The 26,397-nt window shown below is 36.8% G+C and overlaps 1 protein-coding gene and 1 pseudogene across 13 annotated transcripts in view; one reads left to right on the plus strand and one right to left on the minus strand.

Annotated features, from left to right (window-relative positions):
• Positions 1-26,397, plus strand: part of PPP1R9A (protein phosphatase 1 regulatory subunit 9A) — a 321,494-nt gene that overhangs the window by 267,232 nt on the left and 27,865 nt on the right. For 8 of the 13 annotated variants that reach the window (XM_043462631.1, XM_043462637.1, XM_043462639.1 and 5 more), the window contains 4 exons: positions 312-408; positions 1,402-1,573; positions 22,136-22,293; positions 22,802-23,099. In XM_043462631.1, the coding sequence (XP_043318566.1) occupies positions 312-408; positions 1,402-1,573; positions 22,136-22,293; positions 22,802-23,099 (725 nt within the window). The remainder of the gene's footprint in view (positions 1-311; positions 409-1,401; positions 1,574-22,135; positions 22,294-22,801; positions 23,100-26,397) is intronic. The other 5 variants (XM_043462642.1, XM_043462641.1, XM_043462643.1 and 2 more) reach the window with 2 other exon arrangements.
• Positions 12,912-13,006, minus strand: LOC122438938 (annotated as a pseudogene).

The following is a 26,397-nucleotide window of genomic DNA, read 5'->3' on the forward strand; positions in this document are numbered from 1 at the left end:
GCTAAATTACCAAGGTGGGTCATTGGTTCAGTAGCCTCTATCTAAATATGAACAGGTGCTCCAGAATCAGGAGCTACAAATGAAAATCTCAGTAAGCAGAATCAAAGCATTTTTATTTACTTTGTATATCTTTAAAACATTTTATTTGCTTTCATTACTAGATGCCTTTTCTCTGTGACTGACTTTTATTTATTTAAATAGCTGTCTAGTTACTTATTTCACTATGTGGCTCATTGCTTCAGATAAGAATTTTTATATTTCCTCATTTATTGAGTATTTGATGCACTGAGATCTATTATTTTCTCCTTAAGAGAACTTGATTTCATCAAAAGACAGGAAGCAGAAAGAAAGAAAATAGAAGATTTGGAAAAAGCTCATCTTGTGGAAGTTCAAGGCTTGCAAGTACGGGTGAGTCATGTGCACAAAGCCACTGGATGATGGAATAGTCAGACAAAACTTAACTCGAAAAGATACATGCCACCCCTGTGTTCATGTCAGAACTATTCACTACAGACAGCTAAGACGTGGAGACAACCTAAATGTCTGTCGACAGATGAATGGATAAAGAAGATATGGTGCATTTATACAATGGAATAGTACCTGACCATTAAAAAGAATGAAATAATCCCATTCACAGCAACAGGGGTAGACCTAGAGATTCTCATACTAAGCATAATAAGTCAGAAAGACAAAGACAAAAACCATATGACATCACTTATATGTGGAATCTAAAATACTACCAAAATGAACATATCTATGAAATAAAAAAAGACTTACAGACATAGAGAATAGGCTTGTAGTTGCTAAGGGGAGGTGATGAAAAGACTGGGAGTTTGGGATTAGCAGATGCAGACTATTATGCATAGGTTGGATAAGCAGCAAGGTCTTACCGTGTAGCACAGGGAGCTATACTCAATATTCTGTGATAAATCATAGAATATGATAAAAAGATAAATCATAGAATTTATCTTTGTGACCCCATACATTGTAGCCCGCCAGATTCCTCTCTCCATGGGATTTTCCAGGCAAGAATACTGGAGTGGGTTGCTGTTTCCTTCTCCATGGGGTTTTCCTGACCCAGGGATCAAACCTGAGTCTCCTGCATTGCAGGTGGATTCTTTGCCATCTGAGCCACCAGGAAACCCCATGATAAATCATAGTGGAAAAGAATATATATATATACACATATATATATACATGTCTGCATGTATATATACATATAGATAGATAGATAGATAGAACTGAGTCACTTTTCTCTACAGCAGAATTTAACACAATATTGTAAATCAACTATATTTTAATGAAATTTTACAAAAAGAATAATAGGGTAGTTTTGCCTAGGCTTGGAGAAGAGTGCTGCTTTATGGTTTCATGAGTGTATTTTTTTTTTTCCTCTCTTAGATTAGAGATTTGGAAGCTGAGGTGTTCAGGCTACTGAAGCAAAATGGGACTCAAGTTAACAACAATAACAACATCTTTGAGAGAAGGACATCTCTTGGTGAGGTCTCTAAAGGAGATACCTTGGAGAACTTGGATATCAAGCAGACATCTTGTCAAGATGGCCTAAGTCAAGGTTTGTTCAACCTAACCATAAAAATTGTTTCTAACGACTATAAAATTTGGCCTTACATTCTTCTTTGTTTTACTCAGAGATTTAAAAATTGAAAAAGCTTTCCTGCTTTGGGAAAGAAGAAAGGGCTTATCAAAATAGTAGCCTATCATTTTGCTCTTGTTTTATCAAAAATAAATCTTTGAAGTAAAGAAACAACAAAATTTCAAGTTTGAAAAGCCAGATACTTTTAAACCACATAAACTTGGTAGGCTTAATGAACTGCCTCAAGCTGATGGTTTATCCCATCTAGGGTGAGTTACACTACTTAGGGATTAATGAGGAAGGCTGAAAATGAGTGATTTTTTAAGTTCCTAGAATGAAGATCTTTTTCATAACATCAGAAAGCTGACTACCCACTTCCATCATTTAGAATTCATTGAGTTAAGAAGTTCTGTATGGTTTTCTGCTTTTACCTTGAGGAGTTGTGTATATGTCTCATTGTCTCATTCTTTCCTATCAAAGACCAAATCAGACCAAAACTTTGGAAACATTTTCTATTGATAATGGAAATGTTAATAAAGGAAATGGTCTTCGTTCATATACCAACCATAAATGAATCATTTATTTTCTTCCCCCAATGCACCTGTACATGGATTGTGTGTATAAGAATGTGAATGCTTTAATATGTGTAGTTTATTTATAAATTTTAAAATGTGTTAAGAATTTATGAAGATAAATACATAGGAAGACATAAAACTTTTGATTTCATCTCTTAAAATTTCTACCTAGTGGACGTTAGAAAAAGTGAAAATAAAAGAATGTCATGCAGTAGCATTGTCATGAAGGGACTGACAACTCACAAGCAGGGGTTTGACATGCAGTAAAAGTGAGATCACTAATGGGCTGTGTAATTCTCTGATGCTCTTTCACACACATTAAAATGTCTCCAGTGAGATTTTTCTTGATAAGCAAGTGTTTATATCATATCATTAACTTTCAGAACTAAACTCTTAGCTGTTAAAAATGAAAAGTATTGGAAATTTTCATTAAAAATTGAAGTAATATTTAGAGATTTGAGTCTCTTCACTAAGTTTATGTCCTTTTGCTGTGTTTTCCCTTACTATGACATAAGCTATAAATAATGGCTCCCAGTGGTTAAAGAAAAGTATTTAGCACCGACATTACCACTAACTGAAGAAGTGTATGACTTGAGGAAGGTCATTCAGCTTCTCTAGGCTGGTTTTTTACTATGCATAATATAAAAATAGCAGTACTTCTTTCTTCTCCCCCCTAAACAATGTTTGAGATGAAAAAAAGAAATTTTATTAGAGCCTAATAGAGTTACAATTTTTATATGTGGAACTCTGTAAGATGATTTTCTTAAAAAAATGGAAGTCAAATCAGTGTGTTTTTTCCCACTTTTTTGAATATTTTAATTCTTCAGATTCACTGTAGTTTTTATAATAAATACATATTCCTGCTGTGCCATACACAAAATATTATCAGTAACCAGTGACTTTGCAAAGTCTGATTCATTCCTTTTAGTTCAGAAATCAGTATCTTGTCAGACATATAATTAACAGTATTTATTGAATTATATGACTACAGAAGATCAACATACTTTATTGTTAATATGTTGATTTGGATCAAAAGCTTACATTTCTTCAGAACCCTCTTTCTTCTCTTCTGCACCCTCCTTTTTGCCACATAATTATCAGTTTCCCTAGCAACACTGTCAGTTCACGGTGAGATGCAGAGACTGCTAATTCTTCCTGAAACCAATTCATGCTTGTGCGGTAGAGGTGGAATCAGTCATCTCTGACATTAGTAGCATACATATCAAACGGTCCTCTTCCAGTTTTGCTGCCGAGGACAGTCAGTGATAAATCTCCTTGAATTTCAATTGCTTGATCACATAAACTAAAATGGCTTGGTCAGTAGCTAGATAGGAATGCTCTGGAAAGCGCTTTTCTAAATTGATCCTTTGCTTCTGTTGCTAGGGAACGCTGAAGTCGTTGAGGTTTAGAAAAGGAAGTAAAGCAGCGGACCAAACACAGGTCATTTGGCATTTAATTACCACCCCCACCCCCAAGCACACACCTTTTTGCATCAGGATAGATACAACAGTGAAGGTCGGTTCTGCTAGTTTTCACCCTTGAGGTGCAGGGCTTTGTCTCCTTACCTCCTGTAGACTGTCCAGCTCTGATTTGTTTTCCAAGCACTGGAGTCTTATTGACAGAATGAGTGGTTTAGCATCTTTTTGGGTCTGAGTCAGCTCAATGAAGCAAAAGGATTATCAATTACAGGTCAGTGAAGAACTGTGTTGGGATAAAATAGTGAAAGAAAAGGAAAGAGAGGGTGAAGGAGGCAGAAAGGTAAGAGGAGGAAAGAAAGAGCATGTAAGCAGTCACTTCTTCTCAAGAACTCATCCTCTTTTAGGAACAAGCTTCGCAGCTGTGGATGGATTAATTGCGTGACTCTCTTATTAAATTATTGTACATATTTAGAGAGATAAAACCATTTTTCAAATCATGCAAAAATTTACCACAGTTAAATTTATATTCAAACATCATACATATGGCTTTTTCTATAAACTAAGCCTACTGAAATATCTCATTAAAATGTGGGCATATTGGGAATTTCCTGGCAGTCCAGTAATTAGGACTCTGCATGCTCACTGCCGAGGGTCCCGGGTTCAATCCCTGGTCTGGGAACTAAGCTTCCCACAAGCTGCATCATGCAGCAAAAAAAAAAAAAAAAAAAAAGTTGGCAGATTATATATACAAACATATTATTTAGTACAGTTTGGTACTTTTTTCTTAAAGTACATAAAGCAAGTGTAACAGTTTTTTGTTTTTGTTTTTTTCACCCAGAGACACAACAGACTCTAAATCAGTTCTAGTTTATACCAGTATGCCTGTCAGATATTAGTTTACATGTGTTTCAGAATGTAAAAATGACAGTTTTGTCCTACTGCCGTGTTTCATGTTTGTAATTTCTTAGTGTCTGAATAATGCTGGTCTATATAAGGGTTCTCTAGTTTGTATCCAAAGGCCCTGAAGTGACGAGAAATGTCTGTGGCCACCCAGATGTTCAAGTCAGGATTAGAAAAAGAGCAAAGAACAGGCTTGCTTGTTAGAGAGATCCTGGTAGAAGAAAGAGTTGCAGTTGTAGTTTGATTAAATTCCCTAAAAAAACTCACTTAAATAACATGCTCTTACTGAGCCTCCAGGTATTCCAGATGAGGCAGGTGAAGGTTTTGGTTGGTTTAGTTGCTAAGTCATGTCTGACTCATATAACCCCGTGACTCCTCTGTCCATGAACTTCTCCAAGCAAGAATGCAGGAGTGGGTTGCCATTTCTTTCTCCTCAGGGATCAAACCCAGGTCTCCTGTATTGCAGGCGTATTCTTTAATTACTGAGCCACCAGGGAAGGGTTTGGTATGAAACGAATAGATAATATGAACATTTTAAGAGATGGAGAGGGAGGTTGAAAATGGGAAAACAGTGAATAAAATTAGAATAATTTTTTCCTGATTCAGAAACCTTATGTTAAAGGTGGGACCTTATATTCAAGGTGTGTCATAGGGTATTTTTGGAGTAAAAGTAGGCTTTGGATGCATGAAGAGCAGCTTATACTTAATTCTGTAAGCATACAGTTTTGGTTTTTCTTAGAAGTTAAAAACTCTATTAATGGAAAAAGATAACATTTGCAAAGTCAACAATAATGATAACAAGCAATACTTTCTAACACAATATTGTAAATCAACTATACTTCACTTAAAAAAAAAAATTCCTGGGAAACGACGCAGTATTTCTACAGGGCAGGCAGTGTTTTAAGTTACTCATAGTAACTCACTTAATTCTCACAACAACCCTAAGAATAGTATTGCTGTCGTCCCATTTTACAGATCAGAAACTGTAGATGAAGAAATTAAGCTGTCTGCCCAGGCTCTGGTGGTTCAGACGGTAAAGAATCTGCCCTCAATGCGAGAGACCTTATTTAATCCCTGGGTTGGGAAGATCCCCTGGAGGAGGGCATGGCAACCCACTCCAGTCTCCTTGCCTGGAGAATCCCCGTGGACAGAGGAGCCTGGTGGGCTGCAGTCCATGGGGTCACAGAGAGTCGGACACGACTGAGCGATGAAGGATACAGCGTGCCTTCTCAGTGAACAGAAGAGCTGTTCTCATCCAGCTCTACACCCCATTTTCTTAACTACTCAGCTGAACTGTACTGCTCTTTTGGAATCTGCTGCTTCTCTTAGACAACTGATGGGAACTCTGCCTTCAGAAAAAGCTGGCATCATAAGAAGTCCGAAAATCCAAAGCAATACCGTTAATAGCATTGAGGCATAATGGGAACTGGGTCACTAGTAGGCTTATAAGTGTGATTCAAGGATCCCTTTGAACTTTGGGCATTACTACCAAATACTTCTTTTATTTCATACCCATCTACTCAGCCAGTGGACCACTGGTTAAATAACACTGAATGTTATCTTCTCTAAAGTATGAACATGGAATATTACATATAAAGCATTTTATCCTTAGTTCCTTTAGTTACTTTCCATTTCTTAACTCTAATGAAAGCTGTGCAAGAAGAAAATGACTTAAATTGCAAGACAGCAGATTATAGGAGAGGCTTGTGGTTCATCACTCGGTCGTGTCCGACTCTTTGCGACCCCATCATTGACTGTAGCCCGCCAGGCTCCTCTGTCTATGGGGATTCTCCAGGCAAGAAGACTGGAGTGGGTTGCCATGCTCTCCTCCAGCGGATCTTCCCAACCCAAGGGTCGAACCCAGGTCTCCCGCCTAGCAGGCGGATTCTTTGCCATCTAAGTCACCAGAGAAGCCACTTTTGTAATAGATTGTGGCTGGAATTAATTAGTTAATCCTGATATCTTAAAAAATACAAATATTTCTTAGTTACCTTTTAGGTTATTTAAAAATATCTTGGAGAAAATAATACCTTCCTGCTGTTTCTGCTTTTTTTTTTTTCCTCTTTTTCCACAAAAATGGTTTGGCTGTTGCATTAAAGCCCAAGATTTCTTAAAAGTAGATTTTTGAGATAGTAGTCTACATTTGAATCCTCACTCAGTAAGTTGAAAACCTGGGACTTATGGACATGTCAGTAGAACTCTGAGCCTGCTTAGGTAGTCACACCAGCCAATTCTTTGGTCATTGGCCCTATCCTTGCTTGTTGTGACCCAGTTGTTAGCTTATTGGTTTGCACTGAATCTGATTTTTCTGATTTCATATTTAAATAAAGTCTTTATGAAGAAGAGCAAGGGAAAGTAAACAACTGTTAGTAGATTGACCTCTGAGCATTAGGAAATCTCCCTCTTTATTTCTAGTAATTGACCTTATTATTGATTTTATTTGGTATTTAAAGGGCTATGTTGGCTTTCTGTTAGTGTTTGTGAGATGTCTTTTTCCATTCTTTTATTACAAATTGTCTGTCTTTTGTAAGCAATGGATGGTTGCCTATTTTTATTACAGTCTCGATCTTATGTTTAAAAATTTTTCTCAGCTTTAGAAAGTTGCTATTTATTTATTGACATATTGAGTTTAAACCTAACATCTCACTGTTTGTAAATCTTTCTTTGTTCTTTTTATCTACTTTTTTGCCTTCTTTTGGATTGATCAAATGGGAATTTCTTTTCTTATTTATTTTTTCCTATATTAACCTTATTCTTTTTGTGTGTGAATACCTATAGATAGAATTTTAAGAATATTTGCTTGAGCCGATGGACTGACTATTCATTAAGACGTTCCCATTCAACTGTTGTGGGGGTTTTGTTTGTAAATAAGTTTATTTTCATAATTAAAAACAATTTTTTGAATAATGACAAAGAATTTCTAAACATGAAAGAATCAGTGGCTATATCTTGTAACGAATACTTGAAATCGGATGGACAAGTTTTATTGCCAGGATTCATTTTATTAAAAATAATCCATGTGTCGTTTCCATGTAAAGTCATGACTTGTTTTGTTTGAGAACAAGTCCCTACCGTGGTTAAGCATAAAACATATCTTCCATAATTGGAGTGTGACCTGCATTACTGAGTAAAGATTTCATAAATATTCTCAGAGAGTTGGGGATTTGTTTTTCTTTAAAAAGCATTCTTTTTATACAAGTGTCTTTCTTAGTGAGCTTTTAATAGAGGGTTAAAGTTTATACTTCCTGGCAAATGCCTTGAGTATATCTTTTTGTATAGCTAATGTAGTATATATCTGTATATTTGATAGTTAGGCTGAATATGGGGTTAATACAGGTTTATGAGGTTTAAACTAACACAGTTGTGTTCCAGAATACAGTTCTTCCTGTATTTTCAGATGAGCAGAGTGAACACCCACTGGCTGGCCAGAATTCTCTTTATTTAAAATAAAACAAGCTACTTGTTCACAAAGATAAATGTTGAATCTAGAAATACATTTTGAAGATATTCATATACATTATCATGACCACCTGTATCTATGTAAGAAAGACAAAGTTGGTTTAATATTAGAAAGCTCATATAATTCACACATTAACTAGAAGAAAAATGTATATAGTCATCTTATTAGATGAAGACAAACACTAAATAAAGTTGAACACTTATTCATGATAAAAAGTTTCTTAAACTAGAAATACATATGAACTTTCTTGTTTTATGAGGGTAACAAGTCTCTGTCAGTTATCATGTTTGGTGGTGAAATGTTAAAAATCAAGAATTCCCTTTAAAATGAAGACTACTTTTAACATTTCACCATAACTGTTTATTACACATCTACTCAGTGTTGTCCTAGAGGTCCTATCAAGAAGTAGACAAGAGGTAAAAGATACAAGGAATGAAAAGAAGCAACGTTATCATTATATTCACCAGTAATAAAATTAAATACATAAGAAAACTTTAAGAGTCTTCAGATCATTAGAATTATACAGTTTAACATGCTTTTACAAGCTACCATTTATGATAGCAACAAAAAAATATAAGGTATCCAGTGTGAATTTAATAAAAGAAGCTCAAGATCCTTGAAAAGACATTCAAGAAGACCTGTATGAATCAAAAGAAATAGGAAGCTTTAATATTGAAAAATGACATTATGCCAAACTAATCTATATATTCCATGCAGTTTCCATCAGAATTTGAACAGGTGATTTTTCAGAACTTGACAGGTAGTTTCTAAATTGTAGATGGACAAACAACCTGTTGGCCCCGAATAACCAAGATATTCCTGAAGAATACCAAGTTGAGGGAACCTGTTCTTTCCTTGCCGAGATTCATTGTAAAGCAACAGTATTAAGACAGTGTGGTATAATCTCAGCAAATGACGGGTAGACCAGTGCAACGGAATAGAGTCCAGAAAGAGACTGGTCCATTCATGTTACTTTGAGAATGATACAGAGCTGACATGACAGATCAGTGGGGAAAGGATGGGCCAACAGACAGCTGGGGAAACTGACCACTCAAGAGAAGACTGAAGTTGGATCTGATCTCATACCATCTGTGAAATAGACTTCAAATGGATTAAAGTCTCAACAATGAAAGGCAACATTTAAAACTTTTAGAAGAAAATGTAGGAGAATGCTCATGTGATATCTTATTTAATACAAAAATTTCCAAATCACAAGCAAAATTTGATAAATTTGAGCACAATAATATTAAGAAAATCTGATTTTGAAAAGACACCAGTAAAACTTAGAAGCCAAAAATTGAGAGAGGCTATTTATAGCCCATGTAACTAAGAAAAAAGATGGTTATTGTTATCCAGAATATATTTAAAACTTACCCAATCATAAAAAAACACAACTAGCATAATAGGAAAATGGACAAAACACATAAGCAATCTGTTCACAAAAGAAGAAACCCAAAGGTTGGTGAACATAAATGTTCAACCTTTTAAATAAAAATAAAATGATTGACAAAGATGAAGTTTCATGGTAATATGTGATAGCTAGTATGTAGGGGAAAAAAGGAAAACTCATACAACTATTTTGTTAAAACAATTTGAATTGTCTAGTAAAATGGAATATGTGGAAATTCTATGGCCCACCATGTTCACTTTTGTGTGTATATGTGTGCTCTCTAGAAATTCTTGCTGTGTGCCAGGAGACGTGTTCAAAAGGGCACAGCAGCATCATTCATGATAGCTACAGTTAAAAGGTGATTAATCCCGATCAAACTTTTCAACATAATATTGAGCAGACAAAAAGATAAATGATTTGAAGAATATTATATACAATTCATTACCATGTATGTAAAGTTTATAAAGCAAGCAAAATTAATCAATATATTCTTTAGAGATACTTTTGTAGAATAACTAGGAGAAAAAAAACAAGGGTTGCAACTAGGAACAGGGCATAGACAGGGCTTCAGAAGTAATTTTATTTCTTAGACTCAATGGTAGGTACGTAAGTGTCTTTTTCCCTCTTCTATTTCTATATGACTTATATAGGTGTATACTTTTTTGCTTAAATAAAATATTTTTAAATATAAAAAATTTAGCATAATTAAAACATGAGCATGAGAAAAACCACAAAGGTTTTTTTTAGGCTTAAAATAAATACTAGTTTAAGATTTTATGGGAAAATAAAAAGTCAGCATCAGCCATACATTTATATTGATAAGAAAGTTCCTAGACTTTGGACTCCTCCAGAAAATCATTTTTTGCTGAGGCTATAACCTTGTGTTGTCTTTGTCTTTTTTTTGCCTTTCCCCTAGTCCTCACCGTTAGCAGCTCTTTTCTGATACCTGTGGATTCTAGGCCAGGCCAGACTCCTATCACCACATCTGATTTATTTCCTAATGGAGTCTGAGAATACACTAAACATTCACTTTTAGCACTGGAATCCAGAATATTAAACAAAAGTTAAAGACATAATTAAAGTCAGAATTCATGAAATGGCAAGGAAAGTGCCATTAGAAGGAAAGTGAATGTTTGTACTCCATTATCAGGAGTGTCCTATATCACACACGAGGTACAGAGCAGTAGAGTCATCTTTCCATGCTGGCATGTTGTTTAGTTCTAAACTGAGGCGGGGAGAATTCTCAACTAGATTCAAGCTTTCTTTATCGTGCATATAAATATAATTTCTTGGTATACTTTCACAATTTTCATTATTTCTGAACAAATTATTTTCCGTAACTTTTAATCCCCAGAAGTAATTTTGGCCATGAAGTATTATTGATTTGTACTAATTAAAGGTTCAAAATTCCCAGTAAGTCACTGTGGAAAATTTTAATGAACAAGCCAAATGAGTGAGAAATCAATACTTATTGATTGTTTTCTGGCATATCATTAAAGCCAGAATCTGTTCTCTTACCCAGAAAGCAAAGCACTTAAATTGCCTGTCTAGTTTTGTGCAAGTTTTGCATCTGTCTGTGTGTGAGCCATTAAGACTTTTGTTGCCAAATCAAGGAGGCATTCAAAAGGAGGTATTGAGTTGTAAAATGGCAACGCTGCTTGGTTCGTATTTCTCACTGCGTCTTCATAAGTTCACAGAAGTCACCAGACCCTTCAGTCATCCTGAGATATGTATGAGTGCTAGAAGAGAGCTAGAATTGTTTTGCTAGAAAGCAAGTGATTTTTGTCAGAATGAGCTTAAGCTTAGTAATTTTCTGTTAATTTTAGGAAAAGTGAGCTGCTTCCTATTTTTTTTGGTTTTTGAGTAAAGTTCAAAAGCCAGTTGAACTATAAGGTAGATTGTGGTCTTCTGGAAGTAAAGACAGTTTTAACCCAAATGTGGAATATAACTCCTTTTCAAAGAAATTGTACAAGATAGCTGTATTTTGAAATGTTTCTTTTGTTTCATAATGTGGTTCACCATGGGGTCACAGTTATATAGTTTGGAAGACACCATATGGTTATGCTAAGGTAAGCTGACTAGAAGAATAGGCTGGGGATCAGGATGGAGGGATATAAAAGTGGAAAGGAGAAGACGCTGCCCAGTGTTTATATATGCAGTGTGCACAGTGGGCTCCTGTGCTTTGTTCAGGATTTCACTTAAGGTGAAATTTACTCTATCAGCCAAGAGGTAAACAGGATCAGTTATGGGATCATAGCATCTAGAGAATTAAAACTCAGAAAATGAACAGCTGTTTCCAGAATTGGGACCAGAAAATTATCTTGTATGCATAGTTCTGAACAATCTGCCAACCATGTTGTTCCAATAAAGTTTAAGTTCCTTAAAGTTTTTTCTGTTACTCTGGGGCACAGACATCAGATTATAATTGAATTCTTGTAGGTGGACATGAAATAATGTTCTACTTCAATACTGGCCCTGATTATTTATGGTAACTATAGGAAATTCCACCTATGAGAAAAGTTAGGGAACATTAGAATGTAGGTATACTAAAAATTCTGTTGCTTGTGAGTTGGTTTTTTTTTTTTTTTTTGATGAAACAGAAGAGTTTAGGGGCACCAAAAAGTCCTTCTGATTTTTATTGTGGTTTTAATGTTTGATTTATTCAAGTTACATTATCAAAAACATAGTTCTTTAAATTTTTAATTTGATTTACAAATCAATACTAAGTGATCTTTGAATATTTAGTTCCTATATATGGACTTAGCTAATTGAACTTCTGCAAACATTTTAAATTGCATTTATGAATTTGTTATATTTGATTTCCTTTTTATGTACTATTAGCAACTGACAATATTTAAAGTACTTAAGAAGTCCTTATACATATCTATTATTGTGAAATGTATTGTAAATTTTAAGTTTCCTTAAATCTTCTAATGCTGTACATAACTCAGTCTTTCCTCTAGTCGAAAGATACTTTCCCATTTAGGAAGCAAACGACTCTCATCTCAGGTAACTTAGGTTATTCTCTACCAAAGGCATAAAATCTGAAATCTTTCCATACTATAATCAAGGAAGATGTAGCATCAAACATATAATTTTGGAAGTCACCTAATTAACATGCTTGGAATTACTAATATCTAGAGATTTTTGACAGAAAAGCTAATATGGTACCTGTAGGAGACCCTGAGTAAGAACACGGAAGCTTGTTTATTGTCATGTCAAAGACTCTAGAATGTTAAGAAAAGGACATTGACATAATCCACCTTTCTAGACCCAAGTTCTACACTTGACTTCATAGTCCTACTCACAGAAATCTGCAGTTCCCAGCCAGTTTGCCCATTTGATTTAATTTAACATCTATTCAAATTTTAGGTAATGCAGATCTTTTCTGTCAAAGTCTAAAGATAGCTGACAATGAAGGAGTCCTAAGATAATGAAATGCCTCGTTGTCTAAATCTAAATTCTGTATCCCTTTATATTCTCAGAATCAAGCAACTTGTACAAGTGTTTCAAATGACATATGGTGGAATTTAGGATATCTCATATAGTTTTTTGTTTGTTTTTCTGACTAATAGCCACTTCTTCCATGGGTAGGCTAGTCTAGTGGCATTTCTAAAGAGTCATTCCTGAGATATGAACTACAGAAATGACCCCTGAAAGTATAGTCTTAAAAGATACAGACAGCAAAACCTGGACCTCTCTCTACTCTGAGAATAGGAGTGACCATAAACTGAAGAAGGCTGAGTTAAATACCAGACTGCACTGGAAAAACACTACATTAAAACAAATAGCCAAATTATGTTTCAAAGGCCATATGGATAGTTTTGAGATTGCATTTGTTGATAAAGAGGTAAAAAAGAATTCCTCAATATTTTTCAAAGATTAGCAAATGAAATATATACATCAATAAAGTCAGACCTAATTAAAACTTAGGAAACAATAATCTTCTGATTGATCTAAAAGGGTAAGAAATCAAGTCAGCCTCCTAAAATTTCATGAATACTACCTGGGGTACAAAATTTGTCAGGTTTTGGGTGGCTGTAAAGAAATGAATTACTAATAGAGTTTAGAGTGAGAGTTGCCCATGGGTGGGTTCCTAACCAAAGTGCTATCATTACGTGAGCTAAAGTTGTATAACTTGACCTCAAATTACCATATCTGCTTCGGTACATCTTCCCCTACACCACTAAAACAGAAGTAGCTAGAAGGAAGCTAAGCTGTAGGGTCTTCTTTAGTCCAAATCATCTGGCCGTAAAATGGCCAAGCAGGCAAACAATCTCCATATATGTAATAAAGACAGCCTTCTCACGTCAGGGCAGTCTGATGGTCACAGGGACTTTGACTGGGTATCCTGGGCTGATATCAGCATCTGAGTCCTAGAACACCGGAGCTATCAGATTAGAATGAAATTAAGATGTCTCTAAAATAAAATACACTAAATGTGTGCTTTTCCTTTTTTGCTAATTTTAATTACATGTCATGTATAGATTTTTCTAAAATATCTTAACACAAAAATTTTTTTTAACATTACAAGTAAGACTGAGGCACCTGTTGACCAACCTCTTCAAATCTAATATCTTCTTTGAAGGTAACCACCATTATCAGTATGAAGTGTATCTTTTCAGTTCACTTGCTATGAAATTATATGGACATATTTACTGTTAGAAAATGTATTTTATGTTGCTGTTTTTTTAATATTTAAAATGAATATACATGTTCTGCAGTTTGCTTTAGTCACTTAAGAGTGTCTTGCTATATCTTTTTTTGTATGTCAGTAAATAGACATTTATTATGTGCTCTTCCAAGCATTTATATATGTGTTAATGCATTTAGTCTTTATTATGTTGTTATCATCATGCCTGTTTAGAAGCTGAGGATTCTGAGGGAAAGAGCAATTAGATAAATTGCCCAATTTAGTGACAGCCTCTGTTTTGGATTCTATTCAAGGAAGACTAACCCCAAGTCTCCTCTCATGGTGACTATTTCACACCATCTCTCTGAAGTACATTAGCCCACCTCTGATACAATATGTATCAACCCAAAGCCCTGTGGGCCCATCTTTAGTGAACTTGCAGTGACTGAATGATATGCAGACACTGTTTGAGTTTAAAGATGCCACCAACCTGGACTGATGATCTGTTTCACACTCGATAATATACATGTTTCAATGCTATTCTCTCAGATCATCCCACCCTCACCTTCTCCCATAGAGTCCAAATGTCTGTTCTATACATCTGTGTGGTGCACTGGGATGACCCAGAGGGATGGGATGGGGAGGGAGGTGGGAGGGGGGTTCAGAATGGGAACACATGTAAATCCATGGCTGATTCATGTCAATGTATGGCAAAAACCACTACAATATTGTAAAGTAATTAGCCTCCAACTAATAAAAACAAAGGAAAAAAAATAAAGATGCCACCAAGTTCCTCATTAAGCTCAGCACTTTGGTTGATAATAGCACAAGCCAGGCAGGGTGGTGTATAAGGTGTGAGTGTTTTTGAGGAGAATAATCCACAGAAGAACGCAGAGCAGACCCCATTGTTATGCTGCTCCAGTTCCCTCTGCTGATGTCTGATCCGTGGGCAGCATTCCATTTACATCAAAAACAACATCAATCTAGTGGAAAACCTGAGTGACTCACACCATTACTGTAGGGAGCTGGTTTCTGTATAATATGATCTATAACATCCTAATTTCACAGAACATTTTTCATAACAGCTGCTAAAATTGTGATCAAATCCATTAAACTCTTTTAAAGGATCCAATGTGAATCAATACTGAAGCTAGCCTTAAAATGCAGGTATTTTGAGGTGATGTCCCACCCACTCAAAACTGCATTATTGTCAGCTGCTTCATACCTTTGCTGTCTCTTTCTGCAGTGTTTATTGATCCCCTTGTGTCTGCTCTTCTTTTGTATTTCTAGCTGCATTTGAGTCAGAGATAAGCTGTTTCAGAGTCTGAAGGGTCTGGAAGAAAGAATAGAGAAGAAAGGAGAGGAGGGGAAAGGGAGTTTTCCTCTGCCTCTAATGGACAGCAGAGCAAGAAGCCCTGAAGAGAAGGGGTAGAGGAAGAACCCAGGGCGTTGGGCTATGAAGGCAGCGTTAGCGGTGCTGTTGACTAAGGTCTCTGCAGAGCGGAGTGCCGGGAGAGAACATGGCCGCCTAAACCCTTACACTGTGTGCTTTTTTTCGCGCGTGCGTAGTCGCTCAGTTGTGTCCCGCTCTTTACACTGAGCAGCACGTGACGTAGAAACGTTGAACCAGCGGAACCATCGTCATCCACAAAACTGACAGAGCATTTTTTCATCCAAACATTTTATTTCTTGGGTAAATACCCAGTCAAATAAAATCCCTCAGTGTTTTTGTTTGTTTTTGTTTTTTTCCTCCTAATGCTATATCCTTCTGGGAATTTGCCAAATAAGCCCTTGATGAGTATTTTTGTTTGGAACATAAAGTAAGACTACAAAGAGGTTTCAAACAAGGCGGAAGATTGCTTGTGAAGTTTAAGACTTGCGAGTGGCCTTCTAGGATGAGGCTAGGCTTCTGAGGCCTGCGCTCTATCCAGTCTTCCACAGATGAAGTGTGATACGGTCAGTAGACAGGTTAGTGACCACTCAGCCTTGGTTTTCCTACCTGAAAGAGAAAGCTGGGCTAGAACCCCTAAGGCTCATTGTAATATTCTGATTCTTACATGACGTGATTTAAAAAAGCCAGCTTCTACTGGCCATTAGATCATCCCTTAGTTCCCAGCAGCAGAAGTCCTGTACACATTTTCCTTCTCTCTCACACACGCCCTGTAATAGTTCTGAGGCAGGTATTATTTGTGGTGTCTTTACTAGTTGCTTCCTCTGGACATTTGTTCCAACTTCCTTCTGGCATAAGAGTTGATGAAGTGAAAGTTCTCAGCTCAATTCCAGTTTACTGGTTCTTTAAAAAAAAATTTTTTTTTTATTCCTCAGGATGGGAACACAGATTACTGATTTATAATCCATTGTTGCTGTTCAGTTGCTAAGTCATGTTCAACCTTTGCAACCCCATGAACTGCAGCACCCCAGGCTTCCCTTTCCTTCACCATCTCCCAGAGATTGCTCGGCTTCATGTCTCTTGAGTCAATAATGCTATATAACCATCTCATACTCTGTCACCCCCTTCTCCTTTTGACTTTAGTCTTTCCCAGCATCAGGGTCTTTTCCAGGGAGTTGACTCTTCGCCTCAGGTGGCCAAAGTATTGGAGCTTCAGCATCAGTCTTTCCAATGAATATTCAGGACTGATTTCCATTAAGATTGACTGATTTGATCTCCTTGCAGTCCAAGGGACTCTCAAGAGTCTTCTCCAGCATCACAATTCAAAGACATCAAGTCTTCTGTGCTCAGTCACTGCTGTAAAGAGACCCTGAGATCTTTGTTTCCAGGCCTTCAGAAATTGTTAATTGGATGTGATGTGTGGTTGGCCCCTGGGGTAATGGATCTGAAGCACTGCCTCTCAGACTTTCGCTAACTCTGCAGCTAATAGGTGCTCTCCAGTGGTTTGCACCCAGTCAGCGCTGGCTGATGATAAAGCAAGCATCTGAGATTGCCATTTTGGGGTTGTCCAAAACCAAACCAGGCAAATTACTGAATAGCCATGGGGCCAGATTCCAGGATAACCTCTGTACTCCCAACCCTGCTAATAAGCAGTTTTTGTGTTCCCTTACTTTATTTGCTCAGCATCGAGTGATGAGGTAGCTATCGCAGTCCTGGATGTTGTGTACTGTGCTGGGTGCTCCAGAGCTCAGGTTCTGTTGCACAAGGAATCATCCTCACAAAAGTAGAATGAGCTTCTTTCTTAGGTCTTTTTGTCACTGGGTAACCAAAGCTGTTACTAAACCAACAAGAGAAGAAATCATCTGAGAAATAATTTTGCTAGAGCTTTCAACTTCTTCCTTTTTTGATACTCTTCCATATCTATGAAAGATTAATAATATTTCATAATAACCTGTTGGAGAAGTGAATTTCCTAGTCACATCATATGTGAATTGACAGCTGAAAACCCTGAACTCTAATTGCATTAAAATCTGATTCTAATAATTTATTCAACATCAGCTAAGTTGGCATGCACAGGCTAGTGGCCTAGGAGTCAAGAAACTACAAAGGTTTGGTAGCTCATCAACTAGCTATATGGATGAGGACAAGACAGTCAAGTTTTCTGAGCTTCAGGAGAGCAAAATATATACTTGGCTACTCTGTCTGTTGGAGCTGTTGTGAGGAATAAATGAGATTGTGTATGGGACAGTTTTGGTATTATAGAATGTGCAATCCAAATATGAGGTAGATACATTGTAAGATATGTGTGTACAGCAGTGTATCTAAATTATTGCATTCCTCTATGTTGTATTTCCATGTTTTGTATGTAAACAAGAGCTTGTAAAGTTGATTCTCTCCCAATGATCACAACTCTTAATGGGCAGTTGCAAGTTCAGAATTTGTTAGAAGGATGAAATTGATCAAGGGGATTATTTTTTTTCCATTGACATGTGAAAAATAAAGAGACTACTGATTAGAAAATATTTAGCTGTCTTTAAATATACCTGAATGGTCTGACTTTTCTGTTATCCACTTTTCTTTCAAATATAGGAAATGAAAAGGAAAACCTTCTGTATATATTGTTATTCAGTGGATGTATCTCTCAGGGAACAATGTATTTAATTTTATTTGTCAGAACCATATGCCAAGCACCATGTTCCATAGATAAGAAAGGTACAATCTGAGATGCTTCCTTGTTTTTATAACATAATATATTTAAGCATAGTTAATACTTAATAGTACTGTGGAAAAGAATTTCATGGGCTAATGCCACTGTGAAAAATTGTTTACTCTATTAATATTCATATATGTTAATATTTTCTGCAACTCAGTTATTTGCTTTATTTTTAATAATTTAAATCCAAGACCCACTTGATTATCAGTTTCTTCAGCATTATTACTTCATTTGATGACTGGCACTCTGAGAAGATAAAATAGGATTAATGATGAAGCTTCATTATATCTAAGGAGTGGCTACACGTACAAATGTAAGGAGTAGTACCATTCCAAATAAACTCACCCGGAGAATGCTTTTCCTCAGCCCGTGCCTTCGTATGTTCATGGGAACCTTCCCTCCTCCCTTTAGATGGTAGCTGTTGAGTCCTGACTTAGTCTCTGGGCAGCAAGATCAAGGGGATGGAGAGGCAGACTAAGGAGAACCACATCGGATTCTCCCTCTAGCCTTTACCAAGTCATCTGGTGTGACTCTCTCTTTTTTTTTTAAAATTTTGAGTTGTTTTATTTAAAGACTTGAACATTTTCCTTTGAAAAATCAGTGTCTTTTATGGTGAGGAGAGTAGATATCCAAGAAAAAGAAATGAGACAGAGATGCATGCAAATAACTTGGAATGTAAACTTAGAAGTTAATAAAAGGAAGTTTGGAGAGGATATATTTATTTTTAACTTTTTAGCTCTTATACTATATTTTTTATCTTCTGGTTTTTTTGAGATATAATTGATATTCAGCACTGTATAACTAATATTCAGCAGTTTAAGGTGTGCAGCATAATAATTTTACTTATATCATGAAATGATTACCACATTAAGTTTAGTGAGCATCCATCACCTCTTATAGATACAAAGTAAAAGAAAAAAGAGAAAAATTATTTTTTCCTTGTGATGACCTAGGATTTACTCTCTTAAGTGTTATATATAACATACAGTGATGTTAATTGTATTTATCATGTACATTATATTCCTAGTACTTATTTATCTTATCCTGAAGTTTGTACCTTTGACTGCCTTCATCTAATTTCCCCTTCCCCCAACTCCCACCTATGATAACTACAAATCTGATCTTTCTTTATGAGTTTCTTTGGTTGGTTGCTTGGGACAGGAGTGTTAAGTATAATTGACCTATAACACTATGTTAGTTCCTGGGCACAACACAATGATTTGATATTTGTATACATTACAAAATGACCATCACAGTGAACCTATTTACCATGTGTTACTATACAAAGATATTACATTACTGTTGACTGTATTCCGCACTCTGTACATTTTATTCCCATGATTCATTTATTTTGTTAACTGGAAGCTTGTACTACTTAATCTCCCTCACCTGTTTCATTCATTGCCACATCTCTGACCACCACCCCTGCTGGTTTTCCGTATCTAAAACTCTATTTCTACTTTGTCACGTTTGTTTGTTTTGTGTTTTAGATTTCACATATAAGTGAATGCATACAGTAAATGTCTTTCTCTGTCTGACTTACTTCACTTAGCAAAATACCCTTTAGGTCCATCCATGTTGTTGCAAATAGCAAGCTTTCATTATTTGTTATGGCTGAGTAATAATATGTATGGACCTAATATAATAAAAATAATAATAGGTATGGACCTAACAGAAGCAGAAGATATTAAGACGAGCTGGCAAGAAGACACAGAAGGGCTATACAAAAAAGATCCTCATGACCCAGATAATCACGATGGTGTGGTCACTCACCTAGAGCCAGACATCCTGGAATGCAAAGTCAAGTGGGCCTTAGGAAGCATCACTACGAACAAAGCTAGTAGAGGTGATGGAATTCCAGTTGAGCTATTTCAAATCCTAAAAGATGATGCTGTGAAAGTGCTGCACTCAATATACCAGCAAATTTGGAAAACTCAACAGTGGCCACAGGACTGGAAAAGATCAGCTTTCATTCCAGTCCCAAAGAAAGGCAATGCCAAAGAATGCTCAAACTACCACACAATTGCACTCATCTCACATGCTAGCAAAGTGTAATGTTCAAAATTCTCCAAGCTCCAACAGTACATGAACCGTGAACTTCCAGATATTCAAGCTGGATTTAGAAAAGGCAGAGGAACCAGAGATCAAATTGCCAACATCTGTTGAATCATAGAAAAAGCAACTGAATTCCAGAAAAACATCTACATCTGCTTTATTGACTACGCCAAAACCTTTGACTACATGGATCACAACAAACTGTGGAAAATTCTGAAAGAGATAGGAATACCAGACCACCTGACCTGCCTCTTGAGAAACCTGTATGCAGGTCAAGAAGCAACAGTTAGAACCTGACATGGAACAACAGACTGGTTCCAAATAGGAAAAGGAGTACATCAAGGCTGTGTATCGTCACCCTGCTTATTGAACTTATATGCAGAGTACATCATGAGAAACGCTAGGCTGGAGGAAGCACAAGCTGGAATCAAGATTGCCGGGAGAAATATAAATAACCTCAGATTTGCAGATGGTATCATCCCTATGGCAGAAAACAAAGGAACTAAAGAGCCTCTTGATGAAAGTGAAAGAGGAGAGTGAAAAAGTTGGCTTAAAACTCAACAGTCAAAAAACAAAGATCATGGCATCTGGTCTCATCACTTCACGGCAAATAGATGGGAAAACAATGGAAACAATGACAGAATATTTTCTTGGGCTCCAGAATCACTGCAGATGGTGATTACAGCTACAAAATTAAAAGATGCTTGCTCCTTGGAAGAAAAGCTATGACCAACCTAGACAGCATATTAAAAAGCAGAGACATTAAACAGCAGAGACTTTGCTGACAAAGGTCCATCTAGTCAAAGCTATGGTTTTTCCAGTAGTCATGTATGGATGTGAGAGTTGGGCCATAAAGAAAGCTGAATGCGGAAGAATTGATGCTTTTGAACTATGGTGTTGGAGGAGACTCGAGTCCCTTGAATTGCAAAGAGATCAAACTAGTCAATCCTAAAGGAAATTAATCCTTAATATTTATGGAAGGACTGATGCTTAAGCTGAAGCGCCAATCTTTTGGCCACCTGATGTGAAGAACTGACTCCTTAGAAAAGACCCTGATGCTGGGAAAGACTGAAGGCAAGTGGAGAAGGGGATGATAAGGGGATGAAATGGTTGGATGGCATCACCGACTCGATGGACATGAGTTTGAGCAAGCTCTGAGCATTGGTGATGGACAGGGAAACCTGGCGTGCTGCTGTCCATGGGTGGCAAAGAGTTGGGCACAACTGAGCTGCTGAACTGAACTGAATATTCGTGTGTGTGTATACACATCTTCTTTATCTATCAATGGGCAGTTTATTCTACTTCATCCATAATACTAGTAAATTACATACTTGTGATTTAATTGCTTTTTGTTTTGCTTGGATAGCCTACCTTGTTTTGTTTCCCCAGTTATTTTAAATTTGCTGTTGAGGTAAGTTCTTTGCTGGTCTTTCTAGAGAGTTCAAAGAAGAACAAGCTAAATTTTCAGAAACTCTGGTTTGAGTGGAAAAAATATATATAAATATTAAGACCAAAGTGGTATAGCCCTTACAGTTACAGTTTTGGTAACTTTTGCTGTAGGAAGTTTATGCTAATGGTCACCTTTTGTTATCTGCTCTTGACCTGGCACCTGACTTTTGTAGGTTTTGTCTTGATTTCTAAGAGCTGTCAACTTTGATACACCTTCTTCTCACATCTTTCTTTATCCAACACTTCAGCATACATTAATGTAAACATATAAATACAAATGAGTGCTTTGTATAATTATAGGAAGGTTTTATGACCTGTGAATGTTAGATTTTTGTTGTTGACTTTGGTCATGTTTAGTGTTGGTTTCTTTCTGTTGGCTTTGTACATTTCTCCTAAATTTCATCTTTGTTACCTTTGTTACCAGACAGACCACCATGATTCTCATCTGTTTCCTGCCTGGTGTTACTGATAACTTTGATATTTTGTTTTCAGTGTCCATAGTCTCTGTCAATCCTCTGCAAAGGTTTCACAGATTATTTTGCAATATTTTATTTTTAGACTTTAATGAAGCAGTCCCAGAGACAGAGCGCCTGGATTCAAAAGCACTGAAAACTCGGGCCCAGCTCTCCATGAAGAACAGACGCCAGAGACCGTCTAGGACAAGACTCTATGACAGTGTCAGCTCAACTGACGGGGAGGACAGTCTGGAGCGAAAGGTGAGCACCCCTGACCGCTTTCTGACTTGCGGCTTTGGGCTGTATCCTTGTTCCTACAGCTTACTGAAAATAATGAGTTTCCTGCAGCCAGATTCTGTATTCTAGTTGAAAACAGCTGGAATAGTTCACTTCTTTGTCTCCTAAATTCTTATTCACCTCTATATATTGTTATAATTCAAATTCTTTCTGTACTCATTCAGTGAACTAACAACCAAGAGCAATATCCATAGTGTCATATTTCATGATGGTGCTTTTGATATTCAGCTGTTGATTTTTCCTGGTGGTGAATAATTAATGCACAAGTCATTGTTTTTATTATGTCTTAGGTGTCTGTGTTAGCTACAGTGATAATATGGTACACTGTTGTGAACTATACAGTCTCATCTGTAAACCCTCAAAAATTGGTTTTCATAGGATTTACTAAGAAAAAAAGGTCGGTCTGATTTCAAAGTAAGTATCAAATGATGTTCAGTGGCATAACCTCCTTTATAATCTTTTATACCAACAGCCTTCAAACAGTTTCTATAACCACATGCACATTACCAAATCACTTCTGCCCAAGGGTTTGAGAGCTTCTCCAGAATCAGATTCTGGTGCTTCGTCCCTCACTCCAGTGGCTGGCAGGGTGCCCTTCTCGTCTGACCACATAGCTGAATTTCAAGAAGGACCACTGTACTCGGAAGGGGAGCCTTCCTCCTCTGTTGGGGAAGACACTTCACTCTCCTCTCCTTCAAAATCTGATCATGATACGGAAGAATTGCCTTGCCACAATCAAGCCACCACCACGAAAATACTACAAGAGAAAGGTACTGTTAACTTTGGGTTTTTTTAGCTTTTGTTTTGTCTGACTTCACTAACGCCTCAATCTGTGATACACAGAAACAAGGGCCTGTGTCTTTTGCTTAGTTAGTAATTGAAACTGCTTTCCTTTTACATTGTGGGACAAACGAGCTCCCTTACTTTTTTATCTTTTCCTATCTGATCAGTATTTCACTTCCTCAGCAAGTTTCTTGTTGAAGGAAATTCTTCAGGAGTCCTAGAGATATTAGATAATAGCATCCCATAAAGTTTCAATAAACACTAACATACTCATATAGAAAAAAAATACATATATATATATATATATATGGAGGTAAAAACAGTATAGGTCTTAACCCATTAACTGGTTTTTAGTTAGAAGAAATTTTCACAGTAATTTATATTGCATAGAAGATGATAGAAAAGCTATAATAAAGATAATACAGCAGGATTAGTCCTTAAATTTTAAAATATGCTCCTAGAATTAACATGAGAATCTCATAGCAGTGCCAATAGACTATTGTCCTTTGAGTTGTATGTTTTAATTAATGGAAGTAATAAATTCTTGCTTAAACAAGTTTAAGTGATGCAAAGATGCACAAAAAATAGGCTCATTTTCATTTATTTTATGTAACTAGAGTCTTAAAAACTAGTTAAGATCACATTGAAGAAGAAACTCTTACACACATAGGGTCATTTAAAATATGATGGGTAAAAAATCCACCTGTAATGCAGGAGACGCAGATTCAATCCCTAAGTCAGGAAGATCCCCTGGAAGTGAGCATACATTCCAGTATTCTTGCCTGGAGATCTCCATGGACAGAGGAGCTTAGCGGTCTATAATCCATAGTGTTGAAAAGAATCAGACACAACTGAAGCAACTTAGCACACACATCTCTATCAAATCAAAGATTGTAATCTCTCCATGAATATGTCCTGAATATAGAAATGCAATTGACTGTGGGCACTCACTTTGTTTTGTGACTCTTAGTAAGCATCATAGCTTTACCCCGATATTTTCCCTGTTTTTCTTCCCTGAGCCTATTGATTTGCTGGAATTATCTTCCACAGGTTTGGTCCTAAGCACAAGACTTCTAGAAGAAGTTTTGAGGTAAAAATTAAGTACTTAGGGTGTACAAGATCCTTGTGGAGGCAAGAGAAAGTATGTCAAACCTGCTAATTTGTCAAGTTGGTGAAGGACTTGTCCTGTAATTTTGGCTTACTTTCAAAAGAATAAAGGCTTCAGAAACTCTTATTAATTAACCTGAACGGTGGGTCGTAATAGCACTTTTATAGAAACATACTTGTAACAAGCCCTCCGTCGTCTCCTCAGAAAAAAGTGTGTATAGACCTTACTTGGTTTGTAAGAAGGCAAAAGAGCAGAGGGACCTGTTTTGGAGGCAGAGGTTAATACCTTGTATTCCGCTGTTTGAGTTTTCAGGTATAACTTAGGTATCTGAAAGAAGTACATTGTAGTCGGAAAGTGGATCACTCACACATGAAACCTGACTCAAAGATTTTTTTTAAAGTGGCTACCTCTTGTCTAGATTATTTCTCTTTTCATTCTAAAAAGCAGGTGTTTCATCTCAGATTTGGGAAAGTATTACATGGGTATGATCTGTGCTTCACAGACCATTAGCAGGAGCATTCAGCAGAATGTGGTTAGCAGTAACTAGCATGAAAATGTGAGAATTCCTTCTTTTCTCCAAAGACCTCCTTTGCTTGCCACTGCCTCTTTGGGATTAAATTCATAGCTGCTGTAAGCAGGAGCAAGAAACAGGGGTGGTGGTTTCTTCATCAGAGATGAAATACTTGAGCTTTCTCATTTTTCCCTGGGTTGATGATGCTTGTGAGTAACTAGAAAGGAGCAATTAATTGAGCTTTTATAAAATATTAAGTTTATAAGTAGTCAGTTACTAGTATGATAACCGTTATTAGGTATGAGCTATGACCGGATGAAAGTAGTGCCTCCCATTCTTTCCTTCCCTGGATGAAGGTTTCCAGCCTTGAAGAACTCCGTTGTCTTCCACGTTCACTAATATTAATCTAGTCATTCATGTATTTATTCAGCAAATAGTTGAACACCTGCACTGTGTCCAGCATTGTGCTAATGGCAAATATACAATGACGATATTCCATTCTTTCCCACAGGGAGTTTGTAGACTAGAGTCCATCTCTATTTCTCTCTCTCTGTCTCTCTCTGTCTCCCTCGGACAGGTGACAAACCCTGTCTCTCTGACACCCCACAACCATCACCATCAACAACCTCACACTTGATTGCCTTCCACTCTCATGTTCTGTTGTACTTTGAAAGATAGCAAAGCAATCTGTCAGTCAGGACTCTTTGCTGTCTGTAAAGTCCTTGGGTTCTTTGCCGTATGAGACAGATCCACTGTTCAGACCAGGAATCAACAGAGGTTCAGTGGGATGAGCTTGATTCACCTGTGTGTGTGTTTATACGTGTGTGGTTCTTACAGCTCATTGGCATCTCAAAGGAACTAGAATGGGGTTATTACTCATAAGTACGAACTGGACTTCATGTGTAAGTTCACACCTAGCATGCCCCTCCGGTAGATTCTGGACTTGGTTCCAAGCCCATCTTAAATTCACCTCCTTTAGTGGCCCCTTGTGCCCTGTCCCCCTTCCCAGGTGGTTAATTGTCTGACCCCCACAGAAATTATCACACTGTTGCTTCTGCTTCTGTCAATTTGTGTATGGTGAGTGATCCAGTTTTCAGGCTTTTCTCATCCATCGTATTCATCATATTCATCTTTGCGTTCGTGGTCCCTAGTAAGAAGCATGGCATGTGATTTATATCCCTAAGTTTCTTGGATGAATTAATAAGTATGTCTCTCTAGATAATCAGTACAGGTCTTCTAGAACAGAGGTCATCAAACCCAATCCAGCCTCCACCTGTCTTTATAAGTAAAGTTTTTTCTGACCACAACCACACTCCTACAGTTCCATACTGTTTTCATACTAGTGTAGCGGAGTGAGTAGCTGTGACAGGGTCAGTTGCCCACAGCCTAAAATATTTTCACTCTGGCCTGTTACAGAGAAAGCTTGCTGACTCCTAGTCTAGACATGTTTCCTTCCACTCAACATTGTTGGATAAACTCTGAAATTGTCTTAGTCATTAGTTGCCATTTTTCTAGATTTTTTTAAAAGTAATACACCATTACTTTTGGCCTACCATGGTACCACAAAGGTAATAATTAAGTTAATAGCTGTAGTTGATTGCAATCCTTAGTCTGATTCTCTGCTGTTATTGAACATGTAATTGAAGTAGGGTATTTTCTAAATTGC

Source organism: Cervus canadensis, chromosome 3 (assembly GCF_019320065.1).
Source record: "Cervus canadensis isolate Bull #8, Minnesota chromosome 3, ASM1932006v1, whole genome shotgun sequence".
Lineage (NCBI taxonomy): Eukaryota > Metazoa > Chordata > Mammalia > Artiodactyla > Cervidae > Cervus > Cervus canadensis.